This window comes from Urocitellus parryii, chromosome 3 (genome assembly GCF_045843805.1).
Source record: "Urocitellus parryii isolate mUroPar1 chromosome 3, mUroPar1.hap1, whole genome shotgun sequence".
Classification (NCBI taxonomy): domain Eukaryota; kingdom Metazoa; phylum Chordata; class Mammalia; order Rodentia; family Sciuridae; genus Urocitellus; species Urocitellus parryii.
In genome coordinates, this window is record NC_135533.1 from 103,153,428 (window position 1) to 103,166,557 (window position 13,130).

At 45.2% G+C, this 13,130-nt stretch overlaps 1 protein-coding gene across 1 annotated transcript in view; it reads right to left on the bottom strand.

The window, feature by feature from the left end:
- Positions 1–13,130, bottom strand: part of Tns3 (tensin 3) — a 211,586-nt gene that overhangs the window by 131,116 nt on the left and 67,340 nt on the right. The window contains exons 5-8 of the mRNA XM_026399471.2: positions 7,134–7,186; positions 4,694–4,865; positions 2,277–2,327; positions 115–237 (exon numbers count right to left, since the gene is read on the bottom strand). Coding sequence (XP_026255256.2) covers positions 115–237; positions 2,277–2,327; positions 4,694–4,865; positions 7,134–7,186 — 399 coding nt within the window. The remainder of the gene's footprint in view (positions 1–114; positions 238–2,276; positions 2,328–4,693; positions 4,866–7,133; positions 7,187–13,130) is intronic.

Here is a 13,130-nt window from a genome sequence, read left to right on the forward strand (position 1 = left end):
CTTATGGAAACATGGCTCAGCCACTTCTTGTGATCAGCACTGATCTCCTTAGGGTTTCTCCAACCACTGAAGCCCAGCTGGCCCCCCAGAGTATGTGGGAGATGGGTCACTCACCCTGCAGTGGATGACAACCACATGCTGGGGGTCACTGTTCAGCCAGGACTCCTGTGCCTTGCATATGGTACATATCTTGTCGAGGGGTGGTGCATGCAGCTCTGGCCAGCCCACATCCATGATCTGCAAAGAGAAAGAGTTGCCTTAGTTTCCAACTCCTGAAGTCTTCTGAGGTCATCTCATAATTACTTCTTTCATCTACTAATATAATTCATTTGAGAATGAATAACAATGCTGCACAGTCCTTTTTTTAAAAAGCAATGAGCATCATGGCCAGGTTCCTTTCCTGGAAAGAAGACAATGTATTGTCACCCACAGGCTTCTGCCAGGGGCTGATCTGCTCTTTTGCACCAAGGTGACAATTCTAGAAAGGCCTTTTGAAGGCACTAATGGTGCAGGGTTCTGTAGGGAGAGACTAAGGACCTCCAAGATCTAAAAGCAGGAGTCCCTGGTCCAAGCCACTGCTAAAATTCTTCCCTCAGATTAAAAACCAGAGTCAGGGGTGCACAGAGTATCACAGGGACAAAGGCCTATCCTATAGTCTTGGGACACAACAAACTCTCCCAAAGGCAGGAATGTGCCCATGAAAGAAAAATAATGTCACCGATCCAGTCACTGTACACAAGAGTTGAAGCTCTGAGCAAAGGACACACACTCCAAACCTAAAGCTCAAGGTGGCCACATGGTGGTGTTGCATTTCCTTGTATTTCCTTTCTTAAGGAAGAAAGGCAGGGCTCTTAGGCTAAAAGTAAGTAGAATAGTTTGCAATGAATTGGGTACTTCAGAAAACTGCCAAAGCAGGAGAAGTCACATACCCAGGCCAACCGTTCAGACATAACCACTATGACATTTTGATTAATTCCTTGGTCTCTACTATGTATATTTAGCACATTCAAGATGCTATCATACATAGATTCTATATTTCACTTTTTGTTAATTTTTATTTAAATAAGTTTGTATCATGTTACTATCAGTTAAGGATCCCTCTGAAAATGCTTAGGGCCTAAATGTTTCAGATTTCAGAGTTTTCCAAATTTTAAACTACTTGAATACACATTAGAAGTTGAGTATCCCTAATCCCAAACCCAAAGTCTGAAAGGCTCTGAAACCTGAAACTCTGGGGCACTAAGACAATGCTCAAAAAGTGTTAGATTTTGGAATATTCAGATTTGGGGTTTGGGAATTAGGGAATGCTTCAGCTGTATTTTTTTTAACTCTAGTAACTGTAAAATATTCCAATATATAATGTATATGCTTATACCTCTATGTGTATATATATAATACACTTGAACTTATACTTACAAAGTCTTAAATTTTTTCCCTGAATCCTTGCTATTGAAAGAAATAGTTCATGGCTGTGACTTTAAAGAGGTGGAAAGGGGGCAGGGGGGAAGATAGCAGAGAAACATGTTTGTGGAGATGGAAATATTCTGCATCCTGACTGTGGTAATTACACAAACCTACACACACGTGAAGGTGGCAGAAAAGTGTGTGTGCACATGGACACACACAAAAGTGTGTGAAAAACTAGTGAAATGTGTTAGAGGTCTGGGCACTACACCAATGTCACTTTCCTGGCACTGATACTTTCCTTCAGGTTGATAATCTTTATCCAAAATGCATAGAGCTAGTTGTGTTTTAGATTTGTTTATTTTTTCAGATTTTAGTAAGCCTGAATGTGTAAAATAAGATACATTTATGTTTCATATACACCTTAGCAATGTAGCCCCAATACAATTTTATACCATTATTTTAACAATTACAATTATTTTCAATAATTTTGAATATGAAAAAAAAAAAGATTCCTGAGGTTTCCACAGGCAGCATCAGGCCAGAGCTCAGAAAGTTAGACTGTGAAGCTCTTTGGATATCAGATTTTCAGAGTGAGGATGCTCAACCTGTATTAGTTTCGCAAGATGCCACCACTGGGTGAAGGGTATACGGGACCTCTCTGTATTGTTGTTACTACTTCCTAATAACCTATAATTATTTCAAACTAAAACTAACAATTTCAATTAAAAACTAACCAACAGGTATGAATAAGACCCAATACCTCTCATCAAGTCCCATTGCATGAAAAGCAACAAATTACTTTTGCACCAGCAGAACAAGCTTTACTTGGCATTTTACAAAACTCAGAAAAGAAAGTATAAAGTTCATACCTTTGGGTTAAGCTTTGTAAGGTCATATCTCTTTTCTGAAAGGTTTAATACCTGCAAAGGGGAGGAAAAGCTTTTAGATGAATCATCAATTCCAGAGACAAAAGCAGAAAACACAAGTGCACTTCACACAGTGCCTTTGAAGTATCAAAGATTGTCAAAAATTAAAAAGTACAGATGTGTATGTGGTCATGAACAAAACACAAAATAAGCAAGATAAGCACAGCATATCTGAATCCTTCTAAATCCCTACCTAAATCCTATGGTTTACTTAAACTAGCACTAAAACAAGCAATTTACCATGTTATTTAAAAAATTCTAATAACCACAAAATACTTCAATATATAGAACATATACCAATATCTACATATAGACAGATATATAGCACAGCTCTCCTGCTCTTGCTCTGGACTGCAGCCTTGCTCAGAAGACAGGAGGCACTGTGGGGAGAGCAGTCTCTCCTCTGCATTATGGGGATGACCCAGGCATGAGAAGCCCTGAGCTCTGGACCGGCCATGAGACTCCACCCAAAAGTACACTGAAAAATCAGAGCAATTTGTGGAATCTTGCTAAATACCAAGTAAAGCAAAATGATAAAGAGAATATTCCAGCAGAGAGGGGGCCTCAATAGTAACTAAACACTCCTTTCACTTTGGAGATGAGGTCTGAGGGAAGCAGAAAGGAGGGGCTGTCCAGGTCAACCCTCCCATATGGTAAGGGTCACCTTTGCAGTGATTTAGTGTGCATGGTTCATTCTTAACCCCCTCTTCAGGTACCTCCTGGTTCTACTCAGTATTGGTTCCATCTCAGCCCTGTGAGAATCATGAGGGACACAGCTTCCCCTCCTTGGAAGGCCCATGACATTACAGCATGATGAGACACAACACCATGGACATGCTTCATAAATGATTTGTTGAGTTCAGGAACTATTTCGTTTTAAAATCTAATCATCAGATGAATATGGATAAGGAGATGAACCCTGCCCTCTGGACCTTAACTTAGGGTCTGCACAATACCTAATACCTGTGATACACACAGGTGAATCTTCAAATTCTTCAAAAAGGTATTTATCTCATTGCAAGTAACAGACACCCATGCCCCCGCCCCCCCCCCCGCCAGTCTCCTTGGGGAGCTCTGCCCTGAAAAGCCTCACACAGTGACAGGGGAAGAATGGATCCCAAACTCAGCCAACAGCCATCCAGGGCCTGGGCTTTTACATCTTCTCTTTGGGGAGGGGAGGACTTTCTATGCTGGGGAGGAGGGAGAAACCACAGAAGAAAGGGCTTGGGCTAGCATGATCAGTCTGGGTTGCAGCTTACCAAGGAGGAAGCCAAGGTTCTACAAAGACCACCTCTGTGATAACAGAAGCAGCCTGGAAAGGAGGAAGTTCTGACATGAGGTGCAGCCACCTTGGGGACTTGGATGCCCCTTCCTTGCCCTTTTCCTGTCCACTTCCCTGTCTGAGCAGGTCATAGCTAGGACAGAATTCAGGGGAGAAAGGCTGGGGGGGAGGGGGAGGTGGGTATTAGAGGATCAAGTTGCTAGAAGGGATCCAGCCCATTCCTAGAGAGGAGATAGTTCTAGAAGTCATGGGAAGGTGAGCCAGGCTGCTCTGAGTGGACAGAGGCAACGTCCTCTCTGTGGCATAAGTTCACCTCTTTAGCCCAAGCCTAGTCACAGAGGAGAAAACTGATAAGGGTGATCATAACCCGTTGCTGGCTACAGTAAGATTAGCTTTACAGTAAGTAGATAAGGCGGCAAGTTAAGAGAAGGTGCTCGCGGGCTGTAATTTAATCCCAATAGCGATTCCAACAGCAGAAGGAAGAGAGAGTCCACGTGGGCTAGCAACCCTGGGAACAGATAACAAGGGGCCATCAGAAGGAAGAAGATGGCTGAGAAGCTGTTCTTCCCAAATCTGGGCTCCCTCCACCAATATCAGGCATGGGTTTTGAAATCGAGTCATCTGCTAGCCCCAGGAAAGATCTTTTTTGTGAACACCTGCCCTAACGCCTTCCTAGTACACTGGAGGAGAGCCACAAACAGGGTTGCTTTTTGATATCAGGGATTGCTCATGGAACCAGCCGGAGAGTGCTGGCTGAGGGATGTCCTGTGGCACTGGGGAGCCGAATCACTAATGAGACAGCACCCTCAGTGTGGGACAGAGGTGGCGGCTGTTGGTTCAAGAGCCCATGACTGCTGCCTGTGTGGGAGATAACACTTCCCCAAAGCAAGCCACAGATGGGCAAAGTGCAGAACCACGCTGCTGCACTGGCCATGGGAGTCGGGCCCTGAGCCTGGTCCTCTGTCAAAAATGGGGGCACCTGTGAGCACCCGCTCCTCACATAGTGCCCACTGTAGGACTGGTGCCCACTCCTCCCTCCAACAACACACCATGGACACAGAAAACCCTGCCTGCTTACCAGGTAGTTGTCCCCATGCTTGGACTTGAGCATACGTGTGACCTCCTGCAGGTTGAGTAGATAAGACTCTTCGGAGCAGCCAGCAGGGAAGGACACGGCAATGATGCGCTCTGTGATATAGGTAAGGTCCAGCTCATGACCATCCTCCATGGTGGGGCTTAGGGCTGCGAGCCTGTTGGGAGAGAAGAAGGAACAGTAAGCAAATGGGAAGAGGGAAAGAGGACCCACTCTCACCCTCTCGCATTTCTGCAGGAGAACTGGAACAGCAGGCATCCTGGGAATCTGACACATTTATCCACTCACAGGAGCATACGGGTTCCAAAATCCCCTGCAGGGCATGACTGAGTTGATAATTCCCTGCAGGGCATGACTGGGGTTGATACAAGGTATTAGCAGGAAATAAGCAGAGAAGTTCAGAGCAACAGCACAGGGGCTTGTGGAGAAAGCATACTGGGCAATAGGGTGTGGGGACAGGCAGACTGGATCCTTGGAGAGAGAGAGCCTCAAACCTCCTGTGAGACATCAGGGCCAGCACAAGGCAGCTAGAAGAAGAGCATTTCAGTCAGCAAGGATGGTACGGGCAGCAGCCAGGGCTGTCAACAGCAGTAAGCAGCCCCTATCTGCCTATAGCCTCCCAGAAGACACATGGCCAGAGAAGAGGCTAGTGAGGTGGATGGGCTAGATCATGAAGGTTGTGATGAGGCAGGGAGGGGAGGGACCAAGCCGGACCATCATGAGAGAAGATCCAAGGAGGTGTTTTAGTAGTCACATAATCAAAGTGTTTTCCTCTATTACGCAGAAGTTCCTTGGCTTCTATTAGACTGGGTATCTGTTCTATTTAGGCTCTGCTAGGACCCAGGGGGTTACCTATGTGCAGAGTACAGGTGGCTGAGACAGGTATGATGAAATCAAGTGGAGGAGAGAGGTGCACAGAAATAGCAAAGTAATACCCAGCAAGCTGGACTTGAGGACATGGGCAGGGCTGGCTGTGTAAGGACCCAGGAGCCCAAGATGACTCTAGAGACAAGGGCTTCCTGATGCACAGCTTCACCATAATCCCACAGGTCCCCAGGGAGGCCCTGAGTCCCTCACTCATGAAGGGCCCCTAATGACATAAGGACTGAGGGTGGTGCCCAGGAGAGGTGGCACTGGGTCAAACCCAAGAAGTGACACTAGGATATGAAACCAGAGTAGGGTCACAGTGTGTCATGGGAAATGTGTTCTGGTCATGGAGAGGTTCCCACCAGTACTGCATTGTTACTGCTGCTGTTATTTCTTTCCCACTCCTGCTACATGTCTCTGTTTCTCCCCTCCCCTCTTCTTTCTGAAAAATTCAAAAACAAAAAACTTGTTTCGCAAGCCTTCACAGATCACCCAACTTTATAATTATCCACACAGGGCCTGGCAAGGGCCAGCCACTGCCTGACAATATCCCAGGGGCGTCTTCCACCACTTATTGTCCTGTAGCAGTCTCAGATATTAATTTCCCTTAAAAATCCTGTAGTAATAATTGCTGAGAAGAGCACTCTTTCATTAAAATGCAATGCCATTATCACACCTAAAAAAAGACAGCATAACATCAAATATCCAAAATCATAAATTTGTTCTTTATAGCTGATGTGTGCAAATTGGTGCCCAAACACTTCTCAAGAGCTTTTTAGTTTTCTCTACCTTATTCATCTTAGATAGATGCTAAATGTCTGGATTATTTTTAAGAATCAAATTTGATTTTCTTGAACTCTGATTTTTGAAACAAACAAACAAACAAAAAAAAAAATAAAGAATGATGTGCCTCCTGGGGCCATCAGGATTTACAGAGGGGGATTTTTCCTAAGGCTTTGTGGATCACTGGTCAGTGGTAGCCTTGGGGCACCTACTTGATTGAAAGGAGCTGTCCTTCAGTGCATTCTTTTTTTTTTTTTTTTTTTTTTTTTTTTTTTGGTGCTGGGGATTGAATTGAACTTCAGTGCATTCTAATCAACTCTGGAATCCACGGTAGGAGTTAAGCTATGTGCAGTCAGGTTACAGCAATCACATTCTCTATTGGAAAACAATCATAGTCCAACAGCAAGCCTGAGATCCCAAGCTACTAGGGAGGCTAAAGCAGGAGGATGGCAAGTTCGAGGCTAGCCTGGGCCAGCCTGTCTCAAAATAAAAGGACTGAAAATGTGGCTGAGTGGTAGAACACTTCTGAGTGAACCCTTAATACTGGAAAGGAAAAGAAAGACAATCTTGATATTTCCACAATCCAGGCTCCTCAGACCAGAGATCACATTCAGAAAACAGGCATAAAACCTGATGTGTATCACCTTGATTATTATTTTTTTAAAAAACTGAAAAAGAAATCAAGATGACTACAGAATAACATCAAGTCCAAGTCTCCCCTCTGAAGATGAATCCACCCTCAGAGACACAGGAAGGTTACCCAGGGGACACTCACCGCAAAGGCTTATCACAGCACAGAGAAGACGACGGAGTGGAGCTCCCCGGAGCCTGCAAATAACAAGACATGAATCATTTTGATGTTTCCTTCCCCACCAGCCAACATGGCACTTATACCACTGAGAAGGGACAATGACAGCTGTCCCACAGTTTAATCATCAATGGTAAGTCAAACATTGACACTATTGCCTTAGCACCTGCAGGAAAAGGTCACCATCCTGTTAGGGTTTTTCAGGCCACACAGTGACGTGTTTCCATGAACTGGCAGCAGGACAGGGCTTGCACAGGGGGACAGAGACTACCCTCCAGCCAGGGCAGGTTAGGCAGAAACCGGTTTTGCTCTCCTGGGCAGGAGGTGACCAATCAACTGCAGCCATTTCTACTATTGGCAATGTTGTTTACTTCAAAGAATCAATTAATGAAGGACTTTTGGGAGCTCTCGATTACATTTACTCTTTTTTAATATGCCCATCCTATAGAGAGAAAAGCTGCAGTTTATGGCCATGTACAGTTTCCAGAATGCGTGAGCAAGGGGTGTGTTATACACCGAGGTCAGGAGTGATTGCCAGCAACTTAATGAGTAAAAATGACTTCCAGCATTTTAGAAGTCAGGAGACTGGGGCTCAGAGGAGTAGAGGTCACATCAAAGATTATACAAGTAGATGAAGAAGAGCAGACACTGCACATCGCTCTGGAATACTCTTCCTGTCACAAGACAGGTGACAATTCAGTAAGGGAGCACACGGCCTGTCTCACAGGCACAGTCTTTTAAACGCCTATCTGTATCCCACTGACATTGGTCAAGAGACACCACAGACACTCCTAATTTACACCCAGTACTCCTCAGTCAGTGTAGTGAGCAGACAGAAAGTGAATCCTCCCGGAATCATCCAACCCAAAGTTAAACCAGCTCCAAAACCAGAGATGATCACCTCAGCCTCCCAGACAGAAGCAGGAATCAGCACACATTCTGCTGTACACCAAGGTACAGGGGAGCCTCCCTATATCCTCATCACCCGCTCCTTCTCCCTGGGTGAGCCCAGGCCACTCTTCCCCTTGGTCCCTCCCTTTTGAAGTAAGGACAGTATTAGGACCAGCCTCACAGGGCTGTCCCGGAGGTCACTGATATCATTCCCATCAAGGCTTGGAACTCTGCTTGCCACCAGATGACCCCACAGGTCAAACCTGGCCCAGCAGATTCTTGAGCCTACATGCCCTGCCACCCTGATGTCAGAGTCCACCCTCCCCTGTGCCCAAAAAGCCATGGGAAGCTCAAGGCAGGTTCTGCTGATCCTACTGAATCCCTGACCTAAAACCTCTCAGGGTTCAGCCTAAACAAAGTCAAACAAGATTTTTTTTTTTCCTATGAGAACAGCAAAAACAGAAATTTTGAAAAAGGTTTTTATAAGCACTGGTGAAATGCAAATTGACTAATTTTGTAAGTCACTGACAGTGTGTATAAAAGGCATTTAGAATATAAAAGGCCTTTGGAAGCACGTGACCCATTAATGCAAGAAACAGATCATAAGGAAAGGACTGGTACTGACAAGGGTGCCCACTGCACCAGCATTCATATAGCTGCAAAAGACAGTCGGCTAAGAGTTGAGCGTTATGTCTAGATTAAATGAGTAAAAGAGGCCCAAGAGGAAACTGCAGCTCTGTAGAAGATGATGGATGTGCTGACATGTCCGAGAAACATGACAGCAAACAGGGCTGCCGAAGCTGAGGATGACCCATCAGCAAAGAAAGAAGAGCACAGATGAGGTCACTATTGATAAATCCATCATGCAAATGGAAAATGTCTTGGTTGAAAATGCACTGAATCCACCTAGCCCTGCATACATCCTGGTTTAGCAACACAGCAACGCTGTGTAATGTCAGTCATATCCCCTCATGACCACATGTCTGACTGGGAGCCCGTGTGGCTGCCAGTGTCCAGCATTCTTGAGAGATGGTCAGTCGACCTATCGCTAGCCCAGGAGAAGATCCAAATTAAAAATGCAAAATTAAAATGTGCTGGGCCTGGTGGCGCACACCTGTAATCCCAACAGCTCAGGAGGCTAAGGCAGGAGGATCACAAGTTCAAAGCCAGCTTCAGTAAAAACAAGACACTAAGCAACTCAGTGAGACCCTGTCTCTAAATAAAATACAAAATAGGGCTGGGGATGTGGCTCAGTAGTCAAATGCCCCTGAGTTCAATCCCAGGTATCCCTAAAAAAAAAAATGTGAAAAATTACTGATGTATTTTTCACTTCAACAACAACAAAAAAGCATAAAGTCCAACCATTACCAGTCCAGCCATCACTAGGTCCAACCATTGTAAATCGGGACTGTGTGCATATGATTCACACACATATACACTCACACTTACAGGCACATGTGGACACATGGCCAGAATGCAGGCTAATTCTGAAATGTATCATTACTCTTCCTTTTCTTATAGGAGCACAGATTATGAGTCAAATGGAGAGAGAAAGCCACCATGCCTACAGCCAGCCTTGAGGCAGTCCCAGCTCCCAGCAAGGCATCCAGTCCTCTTGCTCACCATCAAGGGGCTGTTCATGTCCTCTGTCCCAAATTAGATGACTCCTGGGCAAGGAAGTTTATAAAGGGTACTGTCGAAATGTCTTGAAACTGGAGAGTTCTCACCAAACTAGAACCACTTACATTCAAACTCTGTGCTGGCTGAGAGGATACAGTGGCTTGAAGAGGGCCCTTGCCTGAAGCTGTAGTCCAGCCACACCACCTGGATGTGCCACCCCAGAGCAGCTTGCCCTCACTGCCCCAACCCCTTCCTCTCAGCTCCACCCACAAGACGGTCTCCCAAGGTGATATCACCTCCCTTGGACTCAGCACTAATCCTAGTCAATCACCCAAATCACTGGCACAGTCAGGGATTTTGTCATTTTGTAACCAAGGGACTACAATCATTGCCCTGTTGGAGAATGGGTGACCTCCAGACTCTACAGTTATTACACAACAAAATGAATGAGTTAATGAAGGAATGACAGAAAGAATGAATAAATACCTGGGACCCAGGCTCTGGAGCTGCACTGTATCTGGGCTGGAGCCACCACCCTAACCATCAGTTTCCTCATCTGTAAAATGGGCAGATGTGAGAGCTCAGGTAATACACATATAACTGATGATGAGAGCTCAGCAATTAGTAAGAAGACACTGAATTTTAGCTAAAACACACTGGGTTTTAGCACAGGGCCCTACTGAGTGTAGTGAAATGCACTCAGTTCCCAAGAAGGCAAGATAATGACATACCAGGAGTCTGTCTAATTTAATGTATAGTAAGGCTAAATTTAAAACTCCTAAGATGCAATCATAATATCACATATTATATATATATATATATATATATATATATATATATATATATATATAATCATAATCCCCACACACAAAAGAATTCTTAACCAACGGGTTCTGCTTAGAACAAAATAAAGTTCCATATGTCAAAGTTTCTAAAGGCCTCAAGCAGAAAATGGCCTGGGTTTGAACTACCAAGGTCCTAGATCACAGATGAGCTTGTTGCAATGTGACCATAGGCTCTACGCCTGCTCAGACGCACACCCAAAATACAGTCATTAATCTAGCAAGGCCATATCAAAACCCAATGTTATGTTTCAAATAGGGATTGTCCCCACCAACTTTCACATTAAAATTCAGTCCTCATTGTGAGGTATAAAGAGGTAGGACCAAGCAGGACCTTCAGGAGATGATTAAAACTCAGCCTTCATGAATAGATTACTTCACTCATGGATTAATGAATCAAGTGTTTATCTGGAAAGCGGATCTGCTCTTACAGGCAATTTGGCAGTTTCCTGGATGTGACGCCTCCTCTCACCATGGGACACCTTGAACTGTCTCAGGACTCTGCAGAGAGTTCCTGATAGCAAGAGGACCCTTACAAGAGGCAGCCCCTTGACCTTGGACCTCCAGAAGCTTCAGCTGAACCAACCTATTACCCTTTATAAATTGCCTAGTCTGTGGTATTCAGTTCTAGAACAGAAAACAAACGAAGACACCCACTTACTCTATCTCTTCAAGTATTTTTTAGTTTCAGAGCTTAAATAATTTTGAATAATACTGTTGTGTAACATCAACAGACATTACAATAACTCATTGGCCAAATTGCTTAATATACAGAGAAGATTTGTGACTGTTAAATACTGGCACCAGCATGACAGGGTATGGAGGGTGCCATCCTCCCTTACACAGAGCCCTGGAGGTGGATCAAAGGGCGAAGGGTCTGAGGATGCACAAAGAAGTGGGTGTCCCTGAGGGAACCCAAGGCTAGTTCCTCAATTGCAGAATGAGAGGAGCCATCAGACAGGGGCAAAGACTGTTCTGTTCCAATATCCTCTGAGAGCCAGGCACAGTGGTGCACACCTGAAATCCCAGTGACCCCGGAGGCTGAGGCAGGAGGACGGCAAGTTCAAAGCCAGCTTCAGCAATTTAGCAAGGTATTTAGCAACTCAGAGAGACCCTCGCTCTAAATAAAATACAAAAAAGGGGGGGGAGGGCTGGGATGTGACTCAGTGGTTAAGTACCTCTGAGTTCAATCTCTGGTACAAAAAAAAAAAAAAAAAAAAGATCCAATATCCACTGAGAATGACTATGCTCAAAACCTGAAAGCATGCACATTGCAACCACTGCCACACAATTTTTTTAAATTGTTGGTTGAGGCCAACAGGAGGAAACTTAACTGTGTGCCACCACTGAAGACTCTATATCTTGAGTCAGCACAAAGTCAGGAAGAGCATCAAATTACACAAGGGTCACCTAAGCAAAGCATTTCACAATAAAAGCTTCACACAAGGTGCACATACCCACCTCCTGCCCAGGACAACACCCAGAGGAACACCTTTCCCAACTTCTACAGGGGGGACGGGGGAGGAGCAGGAACTCAGCCTACCCCCTATACAGCCTACTTCTGAAGCAAGCCCCTGTGCTCCTGAGAACCATCCCTCCAAGGTCACAGAGAACTGGATACTCACACACACCCCAGCCCCAGACTGCTATGTGCCAGCCACATGTCTCCCACCTGGAAGGAACAAGCCCAGGCCTGGCCACTGGCAAGACCAGTGTGTATTCAGCAACTACCAGATCCCAGCCCAAGCCCTGTGACACCCTCACCCCAGAGGGGTCTACTACCTGCCCTACCTTGTCTGCCCCATGTCAGATAAGCATCAGTGAGGGAAAGAGGCCATTCCTAGAGGGATCTAGTCTAGCGCTGTGCCAAAGAGTAGAAAGAAATGGTGCTAATCTAATCTGTCCATTTAAGCCAGAATCTGAGATCTGATTTGCCGGAATCCCTCTGAATCACCCACAGGTTATGGTGGGAACTAAATGCAGGTTGCTCCAACAGTAGGCCTCCCATAACACCTTGAGCTAGAACCCCCCTCAGATGCTCAGGAGGCTCTGACTTCAACTAAGATGAGAAGAGACAAACCCACTTAATGGGAAGGGTGGCCAGCAGTTTATCAAACACCCTGCTAGTCAGTGACACAGGGTGACACAAGGCTATGCTGTCACAGTGCAATACCTACACTTGAACCCCATTTTGGTTTGGATATGAGGTGTTTCCCCAAAGCTCCTGTTAATGTAGGAGTGTTCAGAGATGAAATAATCATGAGAACTGTAACCCAAACTGAACTAATCCACTTGATGGATTAATAATTTGGACTCACTGGGTACTGACTATAAGTAGGTGGGTGTGGCCAGAGGAAGTCACAGGGGCATGCCGTGGACATTTATATTTTGTCCCTGGTGCTTTGCCTTCTCTCTCTGATACCCATCTGCCCTAAGCTGAGCTGCTTCCCTCCACCACACACTTCCACCATGATGTTCTGCCTTCCCTCATTCCCAGATCAATGCAGTTAGCAACCATGAACCAAAACCATGAGCCCAAATAAACATTTTCCCCTCTAAGTTGCTCATGCCAGGCACTTTGGTTATAGCAACAGAAAACTAACTAACACAC